Below are 24,468 nucleotides of genomic sequence, written 5' to 3' on the forward strand. Positions count from 1 at the left end.
GTTCTTTAAATTAACTTACCTAATGTCAACTTCTGCTTAAGTGGACGTCTGTGTGTAGTGGATCTTTGTACCACGTCAAATTAGTGGGGAAGTTCCAGCTAAAATGTAATGGAGCCTGGTAGATCTGTGCGTTAACTGGCTTGTGCCGTTGGTTATGATTTCAGAGGAGCCATGCGAGTCCTAGCTCTTAGTGAACTTCCATTCCCTCGGTAGTGGTGCGAGTCCAGAATTACGCACGTAGCCATGCTCTCTGAGGATTTTCTGCATGCTTTCCTGAAGCCTGCCTGACCTTAATATTTGGATTCTTCTTAACTGTATTTCAGAATGTCAGAGCTTTCTGTCAGACTGCTCTTGTGGGTCTTCCAGTACTGAAGACAAAACTATCGAGGTTCTACTAACTTCTGTCTGCCTCGGGGTTCTCAGCCCCCCTCCTTCTTGGTTGTTTTAGGGCTTTCTCCTGGTGTTAACTTGTTGAGGGCAGGAAAACTCTTGCTTCTGGGTGGACCACTACCCAGATTCCAGCCTCCTGATGCATCTCCCGTATCTCCCATGTTCCAGGAGATCTTTGTTCTGGCTTGATAGGAAAGAGTATGTGCCTAACTGATAATTGGAGGTAGGAGTAGAATTAAAATACCAGCCATTGTGATTGTCTCTCTGTCTCAGCTTATCTTATCCTTCAGGATATTAAGAGTTATTATAAATAAGAAGTGATGTCATGTTAGCACCCAGTCTTTCCTGTGCTGCTCCAAATTAATGCATAGTAAACAGTCCTCTGGCTGATTAATGCCACCATGGGTGCTTATGCCTCACAGCTGTGGTATGCCTAATTTGTGCCTGTTTTGAAAATGAGGTTGCATTCCTTGAAATTTTTTTTTTTTACCTGCTGCTTGTTGTTTGACTTCAGACTGGCTCTTTCTCTAATCTCAGTGATTAATATCTGATGCGATGGCTGTCACATGAAAGGCTTGTTTTAGCAGGTAGCTTACTCTTCAGTGGGAAAATGGTTGGCTGCTTGATTACTGTTGGAGGAAAAAAAAAAAAAAAAAAGGTGTTTTGGAGGGCTTAGGGTAAAGCAGAAATGGGTAAGACTCAACGATTAGTGTATTCTTGGTGCTGCATTTTGTGGTTTCCAGAGCTTTTGTTGATGATTTTGCAATTTGTGTGTAACTGCAGTCCAAAAGCAAAGCAAATTGAGGACAATTGACTGCAACTTTACAGACTGAAACCAAAGATCTTGGTTAACCTGTTTTTAAGATAGTGACGCTTAAATTCTTTTCAAGCAGATGATGGTTACTGTAAACTGAAAAAGCAGCACGTACTTTGTGTGTAGATTTTCGTCTAGATAGGAAAGCACACAACCATGAGGTTCTTCAGCATTTTTCAAGGTTGAAAAGGAAGGAGATTCGAGCAATCTTGTGTGCTGATGCTTGAGATCTGCTCAAGCACTCTTGCACAGCAAGACCATTACCAGATTCTGGTTGTTAGAGGCTGTGTTTTGTGAAGGATTCTTTCCAGTCCTCAGTTGGGAATTGGGAAGGATTTATCTGCGTGATTCTGCAGTGGGGAAGAAAAACATTTAAGCTGGAAAAATATTAAGAGTTCTTGCTCTTGTTGTGAACCAGCGCTTGTGACTTTTGCATGGAAGTAATGAGATGAAACATGAAGATAAATGTTTGCCTTTAACACCAGATTATATTTGCTGTTGTAGTCGGCTCCATGGATCTTTTAGTTTCTCTTAAAAACTCTCGAGTTCTTGCTGTTGGAAACCAGTAAAGGTATCAAGAACAAAATACTTCATATAGAATAACAGAGAAAAACACTAAATTCTTCAAACTGACTTTCAGGTTTTAACTTTGGGCCATGGTTTTGTTGACAGATGAGGGTGTCGAAGAACACAGTACGGTTACTGGTTCAGAGGTGAGCGAGGCTTTGCGCTGTTAGTTTCAGATCTGGTATCGCAGTGCGATCTTTGGTCTTGCTTCTCATGAACACTGCACACAGGGAAGGTTTCCTGGAGTGTCTGCAGAACATGCTACTACTCTGCAGACAACTGTAGAAACTAAATTTTTAAACTACATATATACGGTCGATTCCACTCTTCCTGTATGCATTTCAGCTAGGATATACGAGGGTGAATATGGAATATTTACAGCGAACAATAGTAAAATAAATTGAGAGAAGCCCTAGACCCCAAGCACCAGGATTTTGTTCGAGGTGATAGTTCCACAGCTGTAGCATCTCTGCTCTTCCTGATGTTGGTGCAAAATTTAGCAGTTAAACTCTCTGTAGGCAGCTGAGATGCAGACTATGAAACCAGCCTCTGCACAAACTGGATATGACTTGCAAATTTTGTGCAGTTTTTTTTAAATGTCCAACCCTCCTTGCAGAAGGAAATGAAATTACGTCTTAACTCCTTACATAATTTTAGCCATCTTTTTCCCTTTTATGCATCTTTCAGTTTTATGAAGTGCCAAGTACTGAAGGATTTGATCCCAAGAAACCATAAACGGTATAGCAAGCTTAGGTGACTTTAAGGTTCACAATTCATGTTGTCATTACAGGGAAGAAATGGCCATTAACTATTAATTTGGCTGTTTACTTTTTATGTCATGTTGCCAGCTCACTTTGTGGTTAAACTTCACATACTGTTAAAGCTTGCTTCTCTGTGTTTCCAAATATTCCAGCCCTTAAAAGGTCTGAGAGATTACGTGGTCGGATGTTGGATTGGGTCATGTTAGGGGATGGGAGACTGCAGGAGGTGGCTGAGGACAGGTGTGAGGGACATTTGGCTGCTTGTCCTCTCGCTGATCGGTGAGACGTTTGGCTGTTTTGCTGTTCACTTTGTTTTTTCAAGCCTATTTGCAAAATAAATAGGTCAGGTTCAGAACAGAGAAAGCCTATGCAGCATTCTTCTCCTGAAATTAGTCTTTCCTCTCTGCTTCTTGGAAATCTTGGACATACAAAGACTGTGGAGCACATGTAGATGCCCCGGCTTGGTCTCTGGAATGAAGCACAGTTGAGTTTGTTTATACCCATGTCTTGGGTGGAAGAGAGGAATGTCAGCAGCTGCTCCAGTGAGATCCTAAAACTTACTGTTCAGAGTTCTTGTCGATGCATTTCCCAAGTTGCGTGATAAGCTCATCTTCCTCAACCTTTAAATTTGCTTGACATCATTTAGAGAATATGTACAGCAGGAAGCATTTCTTTTGTCTGCAGTTAGAATGACTGGAAAATACATGACTCGTAGTCTCTGAGGGTATTTAAAACAAACTCCTGGGTAAATAGCTCGTTAACTTCCAGCTTTTTGTAATAGGACTTATCCTGCCCTTGTAGGGCTCTGTTTTACTTATGTGGTACAAACTTCAGAGCTCTGGGCTATCATTATCAGCTGTTTTGAGTAGGAAGGCTGAAGTACCACTGCAGCTAAGTGGGAGCATCTGGCTTCTCGTGACAGCTGGATGTTTGTGCTGGGAGCAATGCTTAAAAGCCTCCAACCAAAGGAAAGTGAAGGCACTCAGCTGAGGAAGTCTGGGAGGTTGTCTTTGGTGGTAAACACAGTCTTCCACAATAAACTAAGTCATTCCCACCCAGCACAAAGTCTAAATGCTTTTCTGTAGCGGTGCAGCCCGGCGCTAGGTGATAAGGCTGACCTGAGGCCTCCACCCCATGGCTGCAGTGCACGAGCTGCAGCCCAGAGGCCAGTTTATCAACATAGAGCAGACACGCTGTGCTGGAGGGAAAGGCGGCTTTCCCCTTAGGTTCTCAAGGCTTCTTCCATGGTTGGAAAACAAATTCACTGCCCAAATTGGGTGAAGATGAAGCCTGATGCATTAGATGGGCAGGGTAGCTCTTGAGGGGCAAAGAAAAGACTTCTTTCTTACTGGTACTACTGCCTCTACTGCTGTGCTCGTTGATGCAGTGTCATGAACTGGAGAGCCCTCAAATAAGCAGTGCTTCCATGCTCTCAGCCAGCAGTTATTCTCACTGAGCTGTTTCTTTTGCTTGTGCACAATACAAATCCTCAACAAAAAAATGGTGTGTACCTTACACGGGGATTTCACTACCTTCCTCTAATGCATGTGAACGCTATATTCTCATTTGGCCTTTGTTGACACAAATTCCTGACAGCTAAGCCAGCTAGTACTTATCCTCACTATAAAAAGGGAACCATTCAAAGTTTGCTTTTGCTCTTCTCAGAGAAACTAACTCTGTATCTTCAGAAATACCGTACCTTTCTCTGCTTCACGATCAAGTTTTTCAGGGTGTTAGGACTAGTTCTGCTTTGAAGAACACGCAGCAGCTGCCAAGCACAGGAGCGTATTGTCTTCCTTAGCATACTTAAATCTGTACTTCAAGGATGTGGAAGGCATTTTACACTGATGATTCAAATCCTATCAGATCATGAGCAAGTTAATAATGCTGCTTCATCACTTCTGCAGCTGACACATCCAGTGTTCTCATTTTGGCTTGGCATCCTGAATTGTATCAGGGTAGCGTTAAGTATTGCACATCAAAGATGATTACAACTGGCACACCAGCACAGTATTTGGAACACGAGCAGCAATAGAGCAGTGCATTATAATATGGAGGCAGAGTGTTAAAAAACAACATTGTTATTGAAGTTCCTCCAGGCACTGGGGATGTATCTCAGCATTCAGTCATCCTTGACTTGACTTGGACTCAGCATGCTAAGTTAGTTAAGACTAGTTTAGTGGGAACGCAGCCATTGCACAACATTACAAAGAACAGCTTTATTAAGGTTCTGGTGGCACATTAACAGCCTCCCCATGTCAACCTTGCCACGTGATCGGTTTTCTGCTTGCTAGGCTTTATGAAACCCAGGAGTTCCAGTTCAGAAACTGCTCGAATAAAACGAGCGCTGGACATGTCAGTCAAGGAAACCAAATACACTTTTAATGACAATAATCAACAGGGACACTATAATCTCTCAGAGGGGAAGATTGCTAAGTTATGGTAAGCATTGATTACACAAAACATTGTGTTGCACACTAAAATTGTTGGAAACGAGGACAGCGCATGCCTGGCCTAGAGAAGCACAAATAATCTAATCAGTGTTTCTTTTTGCTACCTGAAAACAATGTGGCAACAAAGGAAGCGTGCCTTTTCACACAAAGAGAAGCTTTAAACCTACAAAGATACCAATTTTATGTCTCTCAGAAGAATTTCCACTTTTAGGTCCATTAACAAGCAAATGGGGAGATGATACTTGCATAGAGATTTGGGGGGGGGGGGGGGGGGGGGCGGGGTCATAAAACAGCAGAGGTATAGTGGCACAGTATCACCACATATATATTCTCGCCCTGTAGTTAAGCTTCTCGTACAGCTGTTCACCCCTGTGGCAGCACTACTGCCGTAGCCATGAGTTTTGGTTCCAATGCTCGTCCTTCAGATCCTCTTAAGCGAGATCTGCAGAATCAGGACCAAGTGAGAAGCAGGATGGATGTTCTGTGCAAACTAGGAGCCTCAACTCTGAGGTAGCAGAACGCACGGTTTCTGCAGAGATACTGCTTCATAAGCATTTCCTCTGCTAATGCTTCAGTCGTCCCCATAGTAATAAACTACCAACTCTTTCCATCTCCTCTCTAGGTCACAACTGTCCTCTCTCTTCCTCAGTAATGCTCTCCCCCTGCATAAGCAGATGTACCAACTCTCAGATGATTTAACTCAGAACAGCTGCTTCATCTTGTTTCAAGCTCTGTTGCTTCTATTTCAGATCCAAAATGTTCCTCTGGACAAAAGCTGCTCCCTTACCTCACCACCCCCAGCCCAACTATTTCACAGGATCCGTTTCCGTGACTTTGCACATAAAGTACATAAAGACTGCTTGAACCACTTGTCTTATTTTTCCTGGAATTAGTTATCAGCGCACAAAAAGCTGCATTTTAAAAATCGTGGTTCACTAATCCCATAAGCGTTTGAATGTCAAATAAATTTTAAGACTGAAGTGAGAAAGGATACTGGATAACATCATCCACCTGGTCCGAGGAAGGTGCATCTGCATTTGGTCCCTCAACTGCTGTCACCACAGTTGAGAAAGCCTAGAAAGGGAAAAGCAGCACAGATCTAACACATTTCATGAACAGGCAGAGCTGCACATAAAATAACGAGCTCTGAGCTAATCACTGTCACTCAGGGGGAATGAGATCTCGGAATGGTAACTGTGACAATGTCAGTTTCACAGCAATCCAGAGAGCAAGCAAGGTTACATATTACCAGGGAAGGAACACAATGAAAGAATGTGACTCCCTGAACTCATGACTATATTTTAAATTCTAAATACACTTCTGGTTCCTGACCCATTCTCAGAAAAAAATACAGAAACCGCGACTGTAAACCATCTGGAAAAATTAAGCCGGCTGTAGAGAGATCTATAAAATTGAGTGACATCAGGAGGCTGGATAGAGATCTGAGGTCCACTTTCTCTTCCAATACACCAACAAGGCAGCAGCAAACGAAGCACATTCAGAACAAGTAAGAGGAGTGTTCTCCGCACTGCATGTAGCGAAGCTGAACAATTCTTTCCCACAAGCTGCTGTGGTTCCTGAAAACCTGCACTGCTAATGTAATCCAGTTAGACTTAACAAAATACAGAGAAAATTTCCAGATTAGGAAATAGTGGAACTAAAACATGGCTGTTGGGAAGTATTCGGAGAATGTACCATATTGATGCACATTCTCTTTTTACACTCGCTTTTGGTCATGGTATGAGACAGGGTATCAAGCTTGAAGCTTTGCTCTTCCCTAGCATAAGCATTCTGCCCCAAAGCCCCACGCTTCAGTGGTAGCACTTCCCTGGTTCCCTGAAAGTGTCATAAAACACCTAAAGGGGAAAAAGGTAGCTTTGTGAAGCGTAACGTCTGATCTGCAAACACGGAACAGAGAAGAATTTCATCACAGAGTAACAATGCTGGAAATAAATGATTCACAGCAGTCAGGAGGGAAGACTGTGGGCTGGTGATCTGGAAACACTGTGTTCTTGTGCAGGAGGGACTGAGGCAGGCAACGAGTTTGTTGTTGAGGGGCACAACAGAAAAGCAAACACACAGCAAAGAGGTAAATCAGGAAAATACTGGGAGCAGCTGGAGGCACTGCTTGCATCGTTACGTACCTCTAACCAATCAACGAGATTGATTAATCTGCCGCATTCCAAATGAAGCTTGTAGACTATGCATATGTCAGGGGCTTTATTAGAAATGCTTCCTCCATCACTTCTCAAAGCTTGACTCTGATGAAAGACAAAGGCAGTAACCTCAATCAGTTTTTAATCCTCAACAATCTATAAGGCTGGATACAACACTGCACCAGGAAATTCGCATGGTAAGTATTTTAACCAAATGTTTACTGTTTGTGTGTTCAGTGCTAAGCTGATGGTGCAAAGAAATAACAAAACACACCATTAAAAAAAAAAAAACAAAACAACACAACTCTCCTAGCTACTTCACTCCTTGTGTTCCTTCTACCATCTTTTCCACTTAGGCATTCTCTATTCAAATGATGATCTGCTTGGGCTTTTTCCTATTTCTGTAGAGAGAAATACTCTGTTCTATGGATTCAGGAAAAGAAATCTATCATGATTAATCTCAGGCCTTACTATGTAAGGCCCTCATCCCCCCTCAGAAAGGAAAGTCTTAGCGAAAGTCTGTCACGTGGGCTAAAAAACAAAATTGTTTCTTTCATCTCAGAGTTTTATCTTTGAAATGTTACAATCATTTCTCTGGCTTGAAACTCAACACCTATAAAGGCAAAAGTCTGATTTCTCACAAACTGTTCTGTATGTCAGGAAATCCAGGTCATCAGCACCAAACCATTTACTTTGTAATTAAAAGAAAAACAAAACCCAAAAACCACTAGAGCTAGAAGAAAGTCTCTGCATGGCTGCAGAAATTTATGACATGTCACCTCAGTTCATAATTTTATTCAGTTTTCAGTCTCACATACTCTAAGAAGCCATCTCCTCTAATAAAACAACTACGGATCATTCCTTTCAGTTCCTAAAAATTTTTTGCTAAAATGCTCTTATATGGCAGTAAAAATACGCCAGCACACATGCCAGACTTGGGAAGTCTATAAAGCCCTAGCACAGATAGCTTCATAAATAAAAGCTTTTCAAGATAGGAAAGAAGGTTGGGCAAAACCCACAACTTTGCTCAGGAATCTTTAGCTTACATTTTATCTATCTCAGTTCCTGCAATTTGTGAGGCTCAGATTCAGTATGTACTCCAGCACTCAGGAGACTTGTCACAATTTTCAGAAAGCCTAACAATTTTCAAGTTTATGTATTCTGTACAAAGAACACAAAAGCACAGGTTAATGACATTAATTAGATATCAGTTCAGCCCAGATGGTCTCCAGATAAATTCAGTGACATGGCTAAAACCTCAAAATGTTACAACCCAGACATCAATTTACTCAACTAATTCATACTGTCATAGTTTCAATTAAGGAATCAGAATCACTAGGGTTGGAAAAGACCTCTCAGATCATCAAGTCCAACCCTATTACTGTGTTACCAACTAGCAGAGGTGGAGTTACACGTTCTGGGTGACCTAGTGGCTCACCACTACCCACGGGGGTTGCCCTACACTTCTTTTCCTCTCTGCTACTGCTCTTAACTCTGTGGCTTCCTACCACCACTCACCTTGGTGCTAACTCTGGCGCTGCTGGATGCTTTGGACTGAATTCTAATCTTTCAGATTTTGTTTTTAATACCAGCCTAAAGCTTGTCAGTTCAAAACCTGAATTGGCTTAGGAGAGCATCCAGCAAGCACCAGAGCAGATCTACAGGGAAGGAAGGAAGAGGGACCTGGACCATGCCCTTCTCTTCCATGGAAGCAAGATGCCAGAGCTGCCCAAGATACGGCAAGGTGCTTCAACTTAGAATTCCTCATCTTTAAGGCCTGATTAGTTACCCAAACTAAGGAGGACACAACTGGAACAGGCTCATTCGTAGAAATTAATACATAACTAAACCTCACACAAGCATCTTTACCATGAGGGAGCTGCTGCTGCGTGCGGGGAAACCTCAGCTCCCTGAGGCTGCGGCACCCAAGTTGTCCCTGGAAGGAAACTAGACTGAGAGGCAGGATGCAGCAGGGCTCATTCCTTGAGATCAATGTGAAAAACACGCCCTTTCTACCCCAAGGTCAAGAACAAAATTTGCATGACCATCTAAACTCTGGGAAGATCCAGAAATTGTATTTCCTTGAGCTGATACAGCCCTAAGCAGTGACTTGCTGATTCCAGGTTACAACTTTCTGTATTTTCATGGGATCAACGAAAACAGAATTGTACTTTTTTGTGTGTGCATTGGTTTTTCAGAATAAGTATGCTCTTTGGTTCGTATTTAGCTAAATAAATAACTGCACTAGACTCCTGTAAGAAATGCATCACATTATTAATCATTTCCTGTTACTCCACTGAAGCAGATCCTCTTCTGTCCTAGTCTTCTGGTAGGAACAGCTCTAGAGAACTTTGCTCTGGTCACATCCCAGGAAAATACAAGCCATACAGAATTCATAGGTACAATCAAGAAAAATATTTGACTCACATGGGTTAAAAATGCTAAGCAAGGTACTCAGCCAATACTGCTGCTACTAGAAACTATGTCAAAACCTTCACAATTTACTCAAACATCAAAAACATGTTGAAGTACGTCAAAGAACAAAGTGCAGGATGACAGAGGACTTTAAGTCCTGTCAGCTCATCAAAGAGAATACTCACTCAACACATTAGCAGCTAGATTTTGCTAGCTTGCCTAATCTTTACAGGTTTTTCTACAGCATAAGTTAGTGATGTTCATATTACGTTTCCTCAGTGGTAGCCCACTTGCTAACTGCCATTTTCACAAATAAGACCAAGCAATTTTTAGAAAAAGTCCCACACACAGCAAAACCCTCATTCAGATAGAGGCACGGTGCCAAACAAACCCAACACAAACTGGGCTGTGGATTTCAAAGACTGATCTTTATTGAGTTTGGTTTCTGGTAATTAAGTGTTGGCTCTAATTCAAGTACCACATAAACACACAGATAAAGCTATAACCAATGTCTTCTTCAAAGCTGTGACCATACTTTTTAAGAGAAATGTCAAGGCGGAAGGATAACTCCAAGTAGCATATATATTCTATATGCTATAATCTATATTCCATATGCTATAATCAAGGATAAACCAGAAAAATGTATGTTCACTCCTGCTCCAAATTGTGTGCTTCTCCTTTCTTTCCTTCGGTCATCCTGTTAATTTGATACATGAACGAACTGGGAAAGAGGCTGGTTTTCTTCTCTAGAAAAAGGTCAGGTTCGCTAGCAGAATCAATGACAATCCTTTTCTTGGGCTCAGAAAAGACAGGATGTCAATACACAACAGATATTGAAATTAATGTAAAAAGAAAAGGACTCCTTTAAATATGTCTGTATTTAAGCTATTGTAAATTTCCTCACTATGCCTTCACCTTACAGCAAGCCTACACAGTGAGGGCTCAGCACCAGCACTGCAAAGCAGGTCTCTGGAAAAAGCCCCCGACGCTATTTTTTCCCTTGGACACAGTCCTCCCATTCATAATGGGGGACAAAATGACTTTTCTGCTACATCGATAGAAGAAAAGATCACAACTAGAACAGGCTCTGGAAAACAGCTTTCCCATATAAAACTCTTTCCATAATCAGCCTCTTTATTGCAGCCAGCCAGATTCCCTAGCTCTTAGCAAAGTCCCCAGTTGCTTATCAACACTGACGTGCTGGTTCTCTGCAAAACATCTGAGTGTGTGCCAAGCTTCATGAAACAGCAAAACTAAGACTTTAACATCATCCTCGTGTACAGCCTTCAGAAACTACTCCAGCTCTGCAAACAACTCACTCGTTTCTTACCTTCAGGTAGGAGTATGGGTTATTCAGAGCCGTGTGAAGTGCAACCCTTGGGGCAGCGTTCAAGTGCTCACGAAGAACACTGGCTGTGTTGAAATACACTATCTCATGCAGCGTCTTGTGGTCTGCAGGAACAAGGTAATTTCTGAAAAAGCAACATGAGGTTCGGGGCGAGGAAGGGAGATACAAGCTTTACCTTAAGGGAAAACAACACAACTTCACTGCAGTCAGAGACTACAATAAAGTATTTCAACCAGTACTGACAAATCTCCCCCCCAAAAAAAGATGAACAGGGCCGAAATCAATTTTTAAGCAGGGAAGTCAATAGTTATCAACTCTGCATCTGATGGATTTAACTTGGAATTCTAGCTGGGCCAGAGACAAACTGAAAAATAAGGGCATAAATGCTAACACCAGCTAGGTACTCTACTCCACAAATCTTACTGATCCATCTTGAGGCCATCTCTATCTTCATATCTGAAGCTTTTTTTTTGGCACTTCTGTTAGCTTCTCTTCCCCCACCCATGCCACCACCAGGCTTTCAACCTGCCACCTCCCTTCGCTAAGGCTGCACAGTTAACAAGTGCCTTCATCTCTTACCCCACACACCCCAAGCCTTTCCATTTTCATCTACAAAGCTGCCTCCAGCACCCTATTTGCTATGCCTTACTTGCCGAAAATTGCTAGGATATCACACTTGGCATCTATAGTTTCATAAATAGAACAGATCAGCAAAGATTAGAGTAAAAACTCTTGACTTTCATAACATACACCCAGCCCTCCCCTCAACTTCACTCTGCAGACAAAATAAGTTTGTCAGTTTGTGTGCCAATTACTTCTAACCTATGGAAAACAGGTTGTATTATTTTTTTCAGAGTGCTCAATCAAAGGAAGAGTGAGAAAGGGGGAAAAAAAATAGCGTGCTTCATACCACAGGGACTAAGACATAATTTTGACACGACTTATTCCCATGTTAACTTGTTAGCAAACTTTCTGTTTTAACTTATGATGCAAACTAATGCAGGAGTATAAAATAGAAAAGCTCACCTTACAACACTGTCTATATAGTCAACAACTTCAAAACGAAGCATTTCAAACTTTGTCAGTTTCTTAGACCGCCTTGATTCCTTCAACTCCAACAAAGTCTTTAAAAAAGAAAAAGTGGTGCATAAAACTACCTGGGAAGTAATTATTCTCTGGAGAACACAATGTATATGTTGAACATGTATAATTAATTTTTGCTGGCACGTCTTCACTAATGATGATCCTAACTGTGATCATGCAGCTATTTTTATTTAAGCCAGTGTATTCAGTTCTTATATTTGTAAGGAGTTAGGTTAATTCTTCAAGCCTCAAGCTTGAAGAAATATGGGTTAGGCAGAATGTAATTTACAAGTTCGACCCAAAAATACGAACTAATTTGCAGTTTAAAATCCTAGTTTATGACAGATATTTACTATTATTTTCTATTCATTAGGTAGGTCTGACATACATAACTGTTACTATTCGTTCATTTTTAAGAAAAGTTACTTATACAGAACTGTTAGGCAGAGCTCCAGCAAGCAGGGAAGACCTAACCATGGACAAATACATCTTAAGAGCGATTCAGTGAAGGAACTAGTCCATAAAGCCTATGCAGGCCTAACCTTCTGAAGATGATAAAGGTCTGTCTTCTTCTGGAGCTCCTTTTGTGACGATACAGACTCATCTCGTTCTTGGCAAGCTTCTGCTACTAGAACAAAAGGGAGATTTCACCTACAGATCACTCTGACCAGCAGTAACAATCATGATCCATAAAAGCTTTCTGGTGACCTACATAGAATGAGCTGATATATTTTACTGCCCTCTGAAGAGATGTCAACATCATTAAAAATCATCACTGTAATTCCCTTAGTATGAACAGAAAAGATCTAACAGAAAACGGCAACAAATTTATCTTCTATAGTTGGTGTTTCAACACACATCAGTGAATAGGGCAGGACTGCAGACTGATGCCAAGTTTCAGTGTTACAGAATATTGATTTGATCAATATCTTGCAGCGCTGATCCATTTTTATCAATTCTCAGTTCTGGATAAAGAAAGCTGACTAGCTAAAACTAGTAACTTCAATTTTTATTGAAAGTCATGAAAATGCTCAGGCCCATGGTATCAAGTAACTCTCCCCTAAAATCTCAGAAACAGTACTAAGAACTGAAGTGATCATTAAAATGTACATTTAAAAACAACCTCATTTTTTTTCTCACTCAATGTCAACAGCACACATACACAAGCACACACTGCACAAGTCCTGGAAGACCTTTTCCCAACACATTCGCTAATACCCTAATACATTCACTAATACATTTGCCAATTCATTCTTTCTTCTGAAAAAGTAAAACAAAAAACAAACAAAAAAAAAAACCAAACTGATGCTATCAGAGCAACACCAAAACAAAAAATGCTTTTAAAAGACCTCCATGTGAATGAGCAGCAGAGACTTAATATCTAGCTCACTGGAATTTTATCTACTATTTGTATTTTGTTAAAGATTTCAAAAACAGAGAACTTCCTCTCTCCACTGATACAGTCAACTTGAGGTATTTTAAAATCAAATCCTTCTGCTCAAAATAGACTGAACATGTTTTCTTTCCTCAAGCTTCATGTTTTGCTATTTTCCAATTCATTAGGAAGTCTTAAGAAGATGGACTGTTTTTAAAAAACACACCACCAACGACAACACATTTTGGACTACCCGTTCACTGTAAAGGCTCTAAGGGAGATTTGGGTAACTTGTATTTTTGGCAGACTTCTGAACACTTCTGCTAAAGATCAACACTACCAGAAACATCCAGGAAGAAGTCACCTAACTCAGCAATCTATTCATTTAAGGCTTATTTTAATTGCCCAACTCTTGCTTTTTCATTACAGCTTAAATCCTTTTTGAAAACAAAGATCATTCACGGACTCATCAGACAAATCAATATTTGAAATAAATACTGCCTTCTTTGTTTTAAAGTTCTGCATGTCCCTGAATTCCTTGATTTTTTTTCCCCGTTTTGATTTGATTTATTCCCTCAAGGTAAAAGTCCTAATATTTTATCCAATACTTCTGGAAAGACTGCATTTTAAAGTGTTTCCCTTTAATTTTTCTTTTCCAAATTAGATGAACCTTCCGGTTTTCCAATGTAGTTCAGATTCTTCAGTGCCAGTACCTTCAGTGACAAATACAGCCTCTTCAAAGGGACCACCGCTTTCCCGTACCACAGCCCCGATACTACTGTACTTTTTCACAAATGCAAGGCACAGACAAGCACCAATTCTTCTAAGCAACCCCCCAGTAACCCTAGAGCATTGCACATCTACTTTAATTAATTCTAGTCTGGTGACTTATTCACTGCTCATCTAAATGGAAGGTAGCAACCACAACTGACAATGACCTTGGTTTAGTATGCATAAAAGTGACCAGATGGTAACCACTTCACCTTCCAAAGGGAAACGTGGGGAAACACTTCTTCACAGCTCAAGGAAAGAACCCAATTCCTATTCCAGAAGAGTGCTGGAATACATCATATTCCCGTTTCAGATGGAATACGGCCTCTGAAGGACAGAAAACTGCTACTCATTTGCCTTACTAAAGCTTCCAATATGTCCTCATACCGTGAATAACCACATACTGGGGCTCGACAGGCTACAGCACGTCAGCAGAGCCAGGACAACTGACAGTGGGTGTCCTAGCTTTCATACAAATCTAACTGAAGGTGTGGGTAAAATAACATCTATACAAAATATAGAAATATCTATATCTGCATTAAATACTCTGTCATAAATAAGCCTGCTTCTACTTATCTTTCAAAATCTGTTTTTACTTGTTAAATGTTTTTAATGATTGCAACATCTGGTAAAATGCTCAGAATACACATATGACAGATCTAGTGAGTAATGTTTGCTGATCTGTCCAATTTCTTATCTTACATCACTCTTCTGTTATAGAAAAGCATGAACCACAAACCAATAAAACATAAATGGCATATTTGTGTCCGTGTATTTAAAAACAATCCTGAAATATTTGACAACTTGGTACAATAAGAGGATATATCACAGCAAATGATACCCATTTGTCCCATTATAGAACAGCTTCAATATAATCTGCAAAGGAACGTATGATAATGCACACCCACCTTCTAGTTTCTGAAACTGGGTCAAGAACTCCTTCAACTTCTCTACTGTCTTATCAAACTCCTTTCCAGGAGATGACATAAGAATTTCCACACATTTTTGAAGCATGGTTACCAAATCACACTTATTCAACATCCTAAAAGACATAATTGTTGACACAGAACGATGAAACATCTTTCAATGTCCTTAGCTGGAAAAAAAAAATGGTAATTTGAAAAAAATCCTTTTAAAAGAGAAAGTCTCCAAGATTTCAAGCATTCAGTCTTGCTGTAACTTTTCTTGCTGTCATTAAGAGAAACAAACAAATAAAACCACAACAATTCAACTTGGATAGATGTCCTTCAGATTTTTTCTTTCCCCACCCCCCAAGAACTGGCAAGGAAAGCTTTACTTATACTCTACCTAAAAGACTGACTAGGTATATAGAGTTGTAATTTTCAGGTAAGTATATATTCACACATCCAAAAAATCCATTACTCTCTGTGACTCAGAATGAGTTCTCAAACTAAATTTAAATTACTGCCTTCTGTATTTAATTGGCACGAATCTAGCCACTCCTAGAATCACAGATTTGCTTACGTTGGAAGGGACCTTTTGAGATCATCTAGTCCAACCTCCAGCCTAGCATTTACTTAGTTTTATTTATTTATTAGGGCATTTCATACATGTCACCATTTCAATGCTCAGTTTCATTCACAAGTTATCAAAGCAATTTAAGTGAACTCCAGAATCAGTCATTGCCCCAAGCCACTATCTTTTCACATGCATTCACATCACTTTTTTCATGCAGTGCATGAGATTCCAATCAACACACCCAATGGTTCTGAACTATCTCACTTTCATAATAGCTGCGGTTACTAACAGCCCTACTCAGCTTATTCTTGTGCTTTTACTTCGTCTTTGAGAAGCACAAAACAAAGATACTAACAGTTCAAGGACTGCAGAAGACAGCAAAAACATGGATACACAAAGAAGGGACCATAACAAAGCAATGAAACGATGGGAGTAGGTCTCATGTCAGCTACCTAAACATTGTCTCAGAGTTTCAAGGATGCGCATGTAAGAGTCTAGGGTGGCTTTGTCAACATCTGGAAGGACAATTGCAATTCAGGCTGATTGGCAGTTGATTTTTATCTGATTTATGGTTATGGATTTTTGCAAGTCAACATTTGCTTTCAGATACATTAATTTTGTATAGAAAAGGAGCAGGAGCTAACAACAAGAAAGGGTGATCTTGACCACAGAAGAGTAGAAAATAATTAATGTCTTACAAAGGATAATGAAGAAACAAGACAGCCTTCTTCCAGTCATGAGAAAACACTGCAATAGTTAAGCATGCAAGATGAAGAGAGTATGACAAGATTTACAAATCTGAGAGTAGATGTTCTTTTCCATTCGTTTATTTTAGAAATATTATTCAGAAAGAACCTGCAAGTTCTAGAAGCGTCTTGGATACAAGAGCCTAGAGAAGAACTTATCTGGGCTATGAGTCCCAAACAACAGGTAAAAGAATGGTTATTATGTACTGGGAAACAGAAAAGGATCCCCTTCAGCCTTTTTTTGTGCCTGAGATTACTGCAAGGTATTCCAGGTATCAGAGAAAGCTATTAAGAAAGGAAGGTCATCCAGAGACATCCAATAAATGTCTCTTATTACTCAGAGATGAGTTATGAAAGAGAAGAAAGGAAGCCAGGATGAAGTCCACAGAAACTCCCTCAGAATGCTGAAGCAAGGCTCATCTGAAGAAGAGATGACAGGTGAACAACAAAATGACATGGAAGGGCAGGACCGTGATGAGCAGCAAGCAGTATGTGCCCAATGACATCAACAATTAGAAGGCAAAAGCAGAATACAGTATCAAGACAGAAGATAGGTCAGACTGTCCTCAAAAAGTTTTGTCACTTGGCCAGATGTCCAAACCAGGTAGCTCCCCAAAATCAATGAAGCAAGACATACTCCAACATCTCTTCATTATCTCTCTTCTGATTGGACTGATTACCTGCTAAACCTCACACACTCTCCCTCTCCCCGTGATATTTTCTGGGCTCTAGAAAATTAGCTTTACATGAATAACTACTTCTCAGATTGCTAAAGTTAGATCACCTGAAACATCATTTTTGAGGAATGCACTTTTGGCTGAATAGGAGGGATAAAAGCAGTCCAAGAAAAGGCTGAAGTAGAGAAAACCAACTAAACAAAAGAAAGAAAAAGGAACTCAGGGTAACTGAAAACCCTTCATTCAAACATAATTTATGAAGTGCAAAAGTGAGATCGTGTTGCAAATTAAGAAAAAAGTTGATCAAAAAATTCTCAATTTTTACTTCCTAAATGAAGAGAGATGCACTCCAGAAAATATCAAAAAAATAATGGAAGGGTGAACATAGGGAATATCAATAGGTGGCAGGGCCCCTGGGAAAGCAGAGATATTAAAGAACAGTCAATAACTTCCATAGGCAAGTATAGGGGGGTGAGGGGGAGATTGTTAGTGGAAGTACAAAGATCACATTTTATCATTTTCTTCTAAAAGACAGCAGCACGATACTACACAAAAAAAAAAAAATCAGAGATGATAAAATAAGTGTAAAACAGAGAAGGAAGGTAAAGAAAAAGCTGAAAAAAATACAATCATAGCTAGAATTCTAAGTATTTTAAGGAATTATGTTGAAGGAGTTAAGAAAATGACAGCACTCCTGAATTAGAAAAAACAAAATCATTCATGAAAGCAATAACCCTGATCACTGGTACTTCTATTCTACCTTTTATTTTCTACCTGGTATTACCTATTCTACCCTGAACAGTGGTATTTCTATCAGAACCTCCATACAGTGGGTGCCAGGATGAAAGAAAAAGCAGGAGAGAGATGAACTGGTAAGAATAAAGAGGGAGCAAGCCAGAATCTGATGGTAGTATCAACTAAGAGGCAGATGAGTTCAGAGTGGAGGAAAACAAATTAAATATAGGAGGAGAAAAGGGAGAGGAAAAAATGACCATGAGTTACTAGAGATTACAGAATAGACAGTACAGGAAAGCACAATGACACATTTGTAGACACAGGCTGATAAGTGATTGAGTGCTGTCAAGATTCAAGAGAGTCAGAAAAGAATTAACAAGAAATGACTGCAGAGATGACAACTCAAGCAAGTAATCCTTTCAAAGGGATGAGAATAAAAATAGAGCAAAGTGGTGGTGTGGGAGAGAAACTCAGTATGGCGAAGGTACAGTATGGAGAGAATGTTTCTTATGTGTATGAGCCCAGACAGCGACCCTCCACCCAACGCTGACATGGTTTTTCTATCCAGTTTTCCTGTCAGACATCAAACCTCACATGGCCAGAGGCTCTTGCGGAGGCAGTTATGGTAACAAGTGTTGTATCAGCTCCTTGTGTGACAGAAACAATGCATTATTTGAATGAATGCAGCTATCAAGAAACAGTCATTTGCCATGATAAAGCATGTTTAGAAGTCAGTAGCTGCAACACTGCAACTGAAAAGTTTTCTATTATGAAAATTGCCTTAGGTGACTTTTCTATTTTAAACAGGCTCTCCTAAAAATCCTAAGCTCACAACAGCACAAAAAAATTAGCACAATCCCTGTACAAACTGGTAGAAATGTTTATGAAAAGGAAAAAAGCAGTAAATAAGAAATAAGAAAGACCTCAACTACTCACTTGGAACAGATTCTCTTTTTTCAGAATGGGTCACAACTTAGGCAAGCTAAAACTAACAACTTCGTTGATCAACTGTTAATAAGAAGGCCTTCAAAAACACAGCACAATAATGTGCTGAAAAAATTTCTAACACAATCATACTTTAAAAGACAAAGTCCAACTGATGTTCTCATTCACACAAAGGCACCTTGATGGCTTTGGCATAATTACACAGGGCCTAAGAATTTTTAGAATCTGGCTGAGTTTCACAGAAAACAGTAGGAACAGAAAATGAAAAAAGCCATTATACTTGCAAACAACCCCACAACTAGCTGCAAAGCTTCCAAACAGGTAACGTCCTCAGCTTTAAGTTCTAGGATAACAGATGACTGATATTCTATATGTGTACAGTGGTATTAAAACAAAATGGAAAGGAAAAAGTCACCTTGCTAGCTGAAGAAATGACTCATACTCCTCTGTCTCCCACACACGGTTTTCCAAACATGCACAGTGCAGCTCCCTGATCTGTTATGCAGAAGATAAAGAAAGAATAACGTGTTTTTTTTTTTTTTTTTTACAAGCAAAGCCATGGGGAACTCCTACAACAATCTTTTCAAAGTAATATGTAAATCCTTCGGAGCTTGTTTCTCAGATGCAGAATGACCACAACAGAAATTGAGATTATTTAGTACCTTACACAACTAACTTGCCAGTCTATATATATCGCTCTGTACCAGGTAACTGCAGAGACCAGAGAGGAACTTGAATCAAATGCCCTGGCTAAAACATCTCTTAAATCTCAAATATTGGGACAGTTCAATCCAATTTTGTAGTTAGGGCCAGACTCTAATAACAGTGTGTAACAGACTGAGAACTAACAAACAAATGCACACGCACAGAATATATTATTTTTTTAGCGGAAGAAGAAATTGCTTAGCATGAGAAGGTAGATTTAATAACATTAGAGCAATATGGCTATTAAGAGCCATTATCACTGTTCCCTTGCTATCATTTTTTTTGTACAGGTTGTTAAAACTCAGTCTCATCCTCTGAATTTGACTCTTCTAGGCGGTAGAAGAGTACACATTGTCTGCAATACATACAGAGCGTTCCAGATGTGGGAAAGTCAACCTGCCAATTCTCTTGCTGATCTGTCCATCTGCCTCCTCCTACAAACTCCTTCCTGCTGACTGATGAAGTATAATCCCCAGCACTAAAGAAAACACATGCTGTTCCTCTCTGCCCATAGCAAGAAAGAATGCCTCCATTTGGGAAGTAGAGGGCAAACCAGCAGAAGAGAACATATTGAGAAAGAATAAAGATACAATAAATTGTTCAGATGTCATACCGTGAAAAAACAAAACACGCTTCACTAAAATGGAATAACAGTACCTCACCTGCTTGCCCAAAGGATACTTTGGGAGAGAAGATGTGAAAACATGAAGACATCGCAGAACTGGAAAATAATTTTCATGGTAAACATTCAGATCCTCCAGCAACCTCTGTACTGTTTCCTACAGTGACAGGATAATTGCTTTGTAAGTCATTCTGACAATCATTTGTTTAAAATTCTCACAGAGTACTTAAAATGACTCTGGGGTTTTGACGTTCTGGTGTGCTGTGACAAATCCCCAGTGTTAAATTAAGACCACCATGCAGAAAAGTTTTATTTCAACAGTTTGCTGCAATCACACTGCATATACTTCACTTTCCTCTTCCATCTCACTGAAGAGTTGTTATTGATTAGCATTATCATCTTATCATTTGTAACTATATTTAGCTGTTGTTTGGCGTGTCATCTCACAACAAACAGGACTATACTTTTAATATGCACTGAGAAATTATACAGCTAATTTTATTCAAATCTTTATTATTTGCATTTTTATATTACAAGTATATTTAAAAATATATTTCTTACATTATGGGTTGTTCCTCTTTTTACTAGTGAGGTATACATAAAAAGAAAATTTCACAGAAAAATGTTCTAGAGCTGTTGCTTCTACGCGCTCTTAAGTTGGCTTGCTTATTCATAGATTGAGATCTTCAGAAAAAATAAATCATGTATTAGGAAAAAGAAATTATGAACTGCTGCTATTGAATTTACCAGATTGCACCTCATTATCACTGGCTTCCCTTGGAAGGATATACAAGGCTTCTGGAAAATCCTACTAGCAATTTCTGGTAACTGTATTTAAGTATTTTAGGCTCATTACATTTAAGTTCATGAATCAAAAAATCTTCTCTCATCTGACTTCAGTCAAAGATCAAAAGAGAAAAACAGGGCTGTCTACATTTTTAGTACCATTTCCATCAACTCTGAACATACTATTCCAAATGGAGAGGAAAAAACACAACAACAAAAACAAAACAAAGAAAAAAACCACACACACAAGCCACTGAAATTCACTAAAGGTAAGCTGAAAATACAGATATTAAACATAAAATAAAAAACAAAAAAAACCACAACAATAATAACAAACCAAACAAACAAAACCAAAAAAAAGTTATGCGCTGCTGGCAATATAAGGAAGACTGAAGTAGAAAGATGTGAGTATCATACTGCAGGCTGAAAAGTAACAAAGATACTTAGTAACAAAGTAACAAAGATAACTTAGTGCTGCAGAGAGCTTTCCAATGTTAAAAAAGGTTTCAGATGATAAAAAGCATTAAGATGTTTCTCTCCATAAACTTTTTATCTATTAAAATTTAAGGGTCATTGGTTTAACAATTATTTAAACAACTTCCAAGTCATACCAAGTCCCTAAGACAGACATTTATAAGTTTGTAGTTAAATTCTAAACAGGATCATTAAAAAAAAAAATGAAATCTTCACCATAAAAAAGCTGATACAAGGAAACAAGTTCTGTTTAATGCTGCTAAATCAATCTTATTCCCTCAAACTGAGAGCATTATAGCATCTATACTTCCCTCATCTGGTTTCTCAGATCAAAACCGATAAGGTTACATAAATTAAAATGCAGTAAGACTATGTATTTTGCCAAATAACAGAGTGGAAAGACAGTCAGTTTCCCTCCTAATTTCTGCTTTAGAAGAGGTTGAAAACATTATCAGAAGGCCATGCAACATTCTTTCCATATAGATCGACATATTTACATAATTTCAAACGAAATTTGCCATGAAAACTTTCAGACAACATTGTAATTAATTAGGATGTAAAACTGCCAAGAGAAAATGCATTTAAACACAGATTATTCTAAATAGGTGGAACTCCTCCCATAGTTACTAAAAAAAAAAAAAGTGGTAACAACATGGAAAGCAAATAGCAGCTGACACAGGATATTGCAAATTTGGTTGATAAGCCTGAACGGCAAGTTTACCTAGTCCTGAACGTGAACAGTAAATTTATATGAAGAACAACCGTAACACATCTTTAAAAGTATTTCCAAAGTTAGAAACGATATTGTAGGTCAAGAATATATACAGGCATACAGAACAAATCTATGCAAAAGCTTATCAATGCAAAAGCAGGGTCTTTCCTTCCCAAGCAGGTAACACTACCAGCTTGGCAATGCAGTAACAGTCCTACTGCTATAGCAGAGATTAGAACTGGCGCCTTAAGGTACAATTGGTTGGAAGCATCATATGCACATAAGCACAAGAATTCCAGCTTTTTTTTTCCCCCAAACTTCCATGGTGGGGATAGTCTTACAAAATAAGGGATACATTATACTTATTAAACATACTGATGGATATTAAAATTTAAAGTAGCAGCCCGTTAAATGGTGTTTGTTTAAAGAAACAGCCACTGCTGCTCATTCCCACTCCTTCCTTCTTTCATTCCTGTTATTTCAACAGAAGCATTTATGCACCTGCAGAGAGAACAGGTTGGGGAAATTATTCTGCAGAAACAAATCCACATTTTTGGGGTGTGTTTTTGTTTTTTTGGTCAGGTTACTTTAAGTTGGATTGTTTCTCTGATTATATTCATAGTGCAGCCATGCAAGCTGTTGTGCTGGCACATCTGCTGAGGTGTGAATAAACAGCAAAGAAACAGCAATAGCTTAGGCTATTTTTGACACTGAAGACTACAGATCATAAAATCCCATATAAATCATCTCTGGCCTTGACTACTAGAATTGCATTGCACAAATTTATTTGCTCTCTTCCAACCATTAACAATGTTCTTCACGTCTGAAAAGTTCTAAAAGACCAGGAAGACCTGCTAGGATACATTAATAGAATCATGGAACAGTTTGGGTTGGAAGGGACCTTAAAGATCATCCAGTTCCAACCCCCTGCCATGGGCAGGGACACCTCCCACTAGATCAGGCTGCTCACATAATACTAGCTTTATCTCTGGTTGTACCATTTGCCTGACAGGTTAGCTATACCTGAGATGAAGTTAAGAGAAATGCTTTATCCTCATCAATGCATCTACAGGGAGTGGTTCGGCTAATGAAAATCACAAACGCATTTTTCTTTCACTGTATGATGAATTCCTGAAGTGTTCACAATAGCAGTAGCCTGATTTTAATCACTTGACAAACCTCCAGATAAGCATGCAACATAAAGTTTTAATCCTGTACAACATCTAGTGTGAATGTGCACCTTGGGACCCAGTCTGCCCTACTGAGTTCAATCAGAGACTCTGGAAGGGTAAGAGCTTATGAAGTAACCTCTAAGATTACTTACTCGTTCTTCAACCATTGCACTCTCAGTCTGAGTAAGCATTAAAAGACCAGGCCATAAACAAACCTTGCAACCTTCTTTTTAAGCACTCTGATTTCTACACATAGCTAAAAGGTGATATAAGAAAAGCTGTGCAGCTTTATATAAAGGTATACCCAGCAAGCCTAGAGATTTGGAGTTATGACTTGTGGATTCTCATTCTCCATTACTAGATACGAAGCACTGTATGCACTGTACAAAAAATGTTATACAGATCTACACATCCTAATCATGTAATTTATCATCTTCCAGATAAGCCAATATATTTGGAAAGTTACTTTTGCTCTCGAAAGGCTTTCTTAAAATTTTACCTTTAAGAAACTGTCTGTTGTCAGCAGTGCAATCTGCTTCTCTGATGGTTGATTTTCCACATACCTGCATGGCAAGGAAAAACAGAAGCACAAAAGTTATGATGTAAACTGTGCTTAAAAGGTTATAAGGTTAAAAACTTCAAAATGTTTATGCTAATATAAGGATTTACTTGAAACGATTCAAAAAGGGACAGCCAGATCCCAGCAAGTTGAAAAGCCACAACTAAACCCTAGAGATTATGCTCCATATCAGCTTAACAAGTTGAGAAGTGATTTATGGTAATTTGTCATAATAGCTTGTTTCTGTATTAAGTACAAGAGGAAAAAAAAAGTCCAAGTGATGCAACAGATTGCAAACCACAGAAGCTGTACTCTCCATACCAGATGATAAAGGGTTCCTGAAAATATTTGGAACTGTCCTCCTTTTGATGAATTTACCTTTGTTATACAAACATATGCTCAAGTAGCCTACAGTTATCAGTTAAGTTTATAGATTCCTTTTTTCTTCTCCAATGCTGACTAAATATGTGAGTGTCCCAAAATTTATCTCCCCCTCTTACCTTCTAAAAGAGGGCAGCCTTCGAATGTTTTCACACTGATTATGTGATAAAGAATTTATTCTCGTCTTTAATTCTCCCTGATGGCAACAAAGTACACTAAGAGGCTGGGTATAGAAGTGCTCCACAATGCAGAGCTGAAAAAGAAAGCAAGAACCAGTGATGTTAATAAAATTCATCCTCCCTGCTATATCTACCTTTTAAGGCTTTCTTATCCCTACAGTGC

The 24,468-nt window shown here is 39.2% G+C and overlaps 1 protein-coding gene across 2 annotated transcripts in view; it reads right to left on the reverse strand.

The window, feature by feature from the left end:
* Positions 1-4,736: 4,736 nt before the first annotated feature.
* The window catches only part of ORC3 (origin recognition complex subunit 3), a 36,982-nt gene continuing 17,250 nt past the window's right edge, over positions 4,737-24,468 (reverse strand). Inside the window, exons 10-20 of one of the 2 annotated variants that reach the window (XM_048079812.2) lie at positions 24,246-24,379; positions 23,686-23,749; positions 20,083-20,199; positions 19,131-19,210; positions 15,042-15,175; positions 12,530-12,612; positions 11,931-12,028; positions 10,887-11,028; positions 7,130-7,246; positions 5,980-6,059; positions 4,737-4,879 (exon numbers count right to left, since the gene is read on the reverse strand). In XM_048079812.2, coding sequence (XP_047935769.2) covers positions 4,774-4,879; positions 5,980-6,059; positions 7,130-7,246; positions 10,887-11,028; positions 11,931-12,028; positions 12,530-12,612; positions 15,042-15,175; positions 19,131-19,210; positions 20,083-20,199; positions 23,686-23,749; positions 24,246-24,379 — 1,155 coding nt within the window. In that variant the 3' untranslated portion in view covers positions 4,737-4,773. Of the gene's footprint in view, positions 4,880-5,979; positions 6,060-7,129; positions 7,247-10,886; positions 11,029-11,930; positions 12,029-12,529; positions 12,616-15,041; positions 15,176-19,130; positions 19,211-20,082; positions 20,200-23,685; positions 23,750-24,245; positions 24,380-24,468 lie in introns of both variants that reach the window. The other variant, XM_048079811.2, reaches the window with a different exon arrangement.

Source organism: Anser cygnoides, chromosome 3 (genome assembly GCF_040182565.1).
Source record: "Anser cygnoides isolate HZ-2024a breed goose chromosome 3, Taihu_goose_T2T_genome, whole genome shotgun sequence".
In the NCBI taxonomy this organism is placed as follows: Eukaryota; Metazoa; Chordata; class Aves; order Anseriformes; family Anatidae; genus Anser; species Anser cygnoides.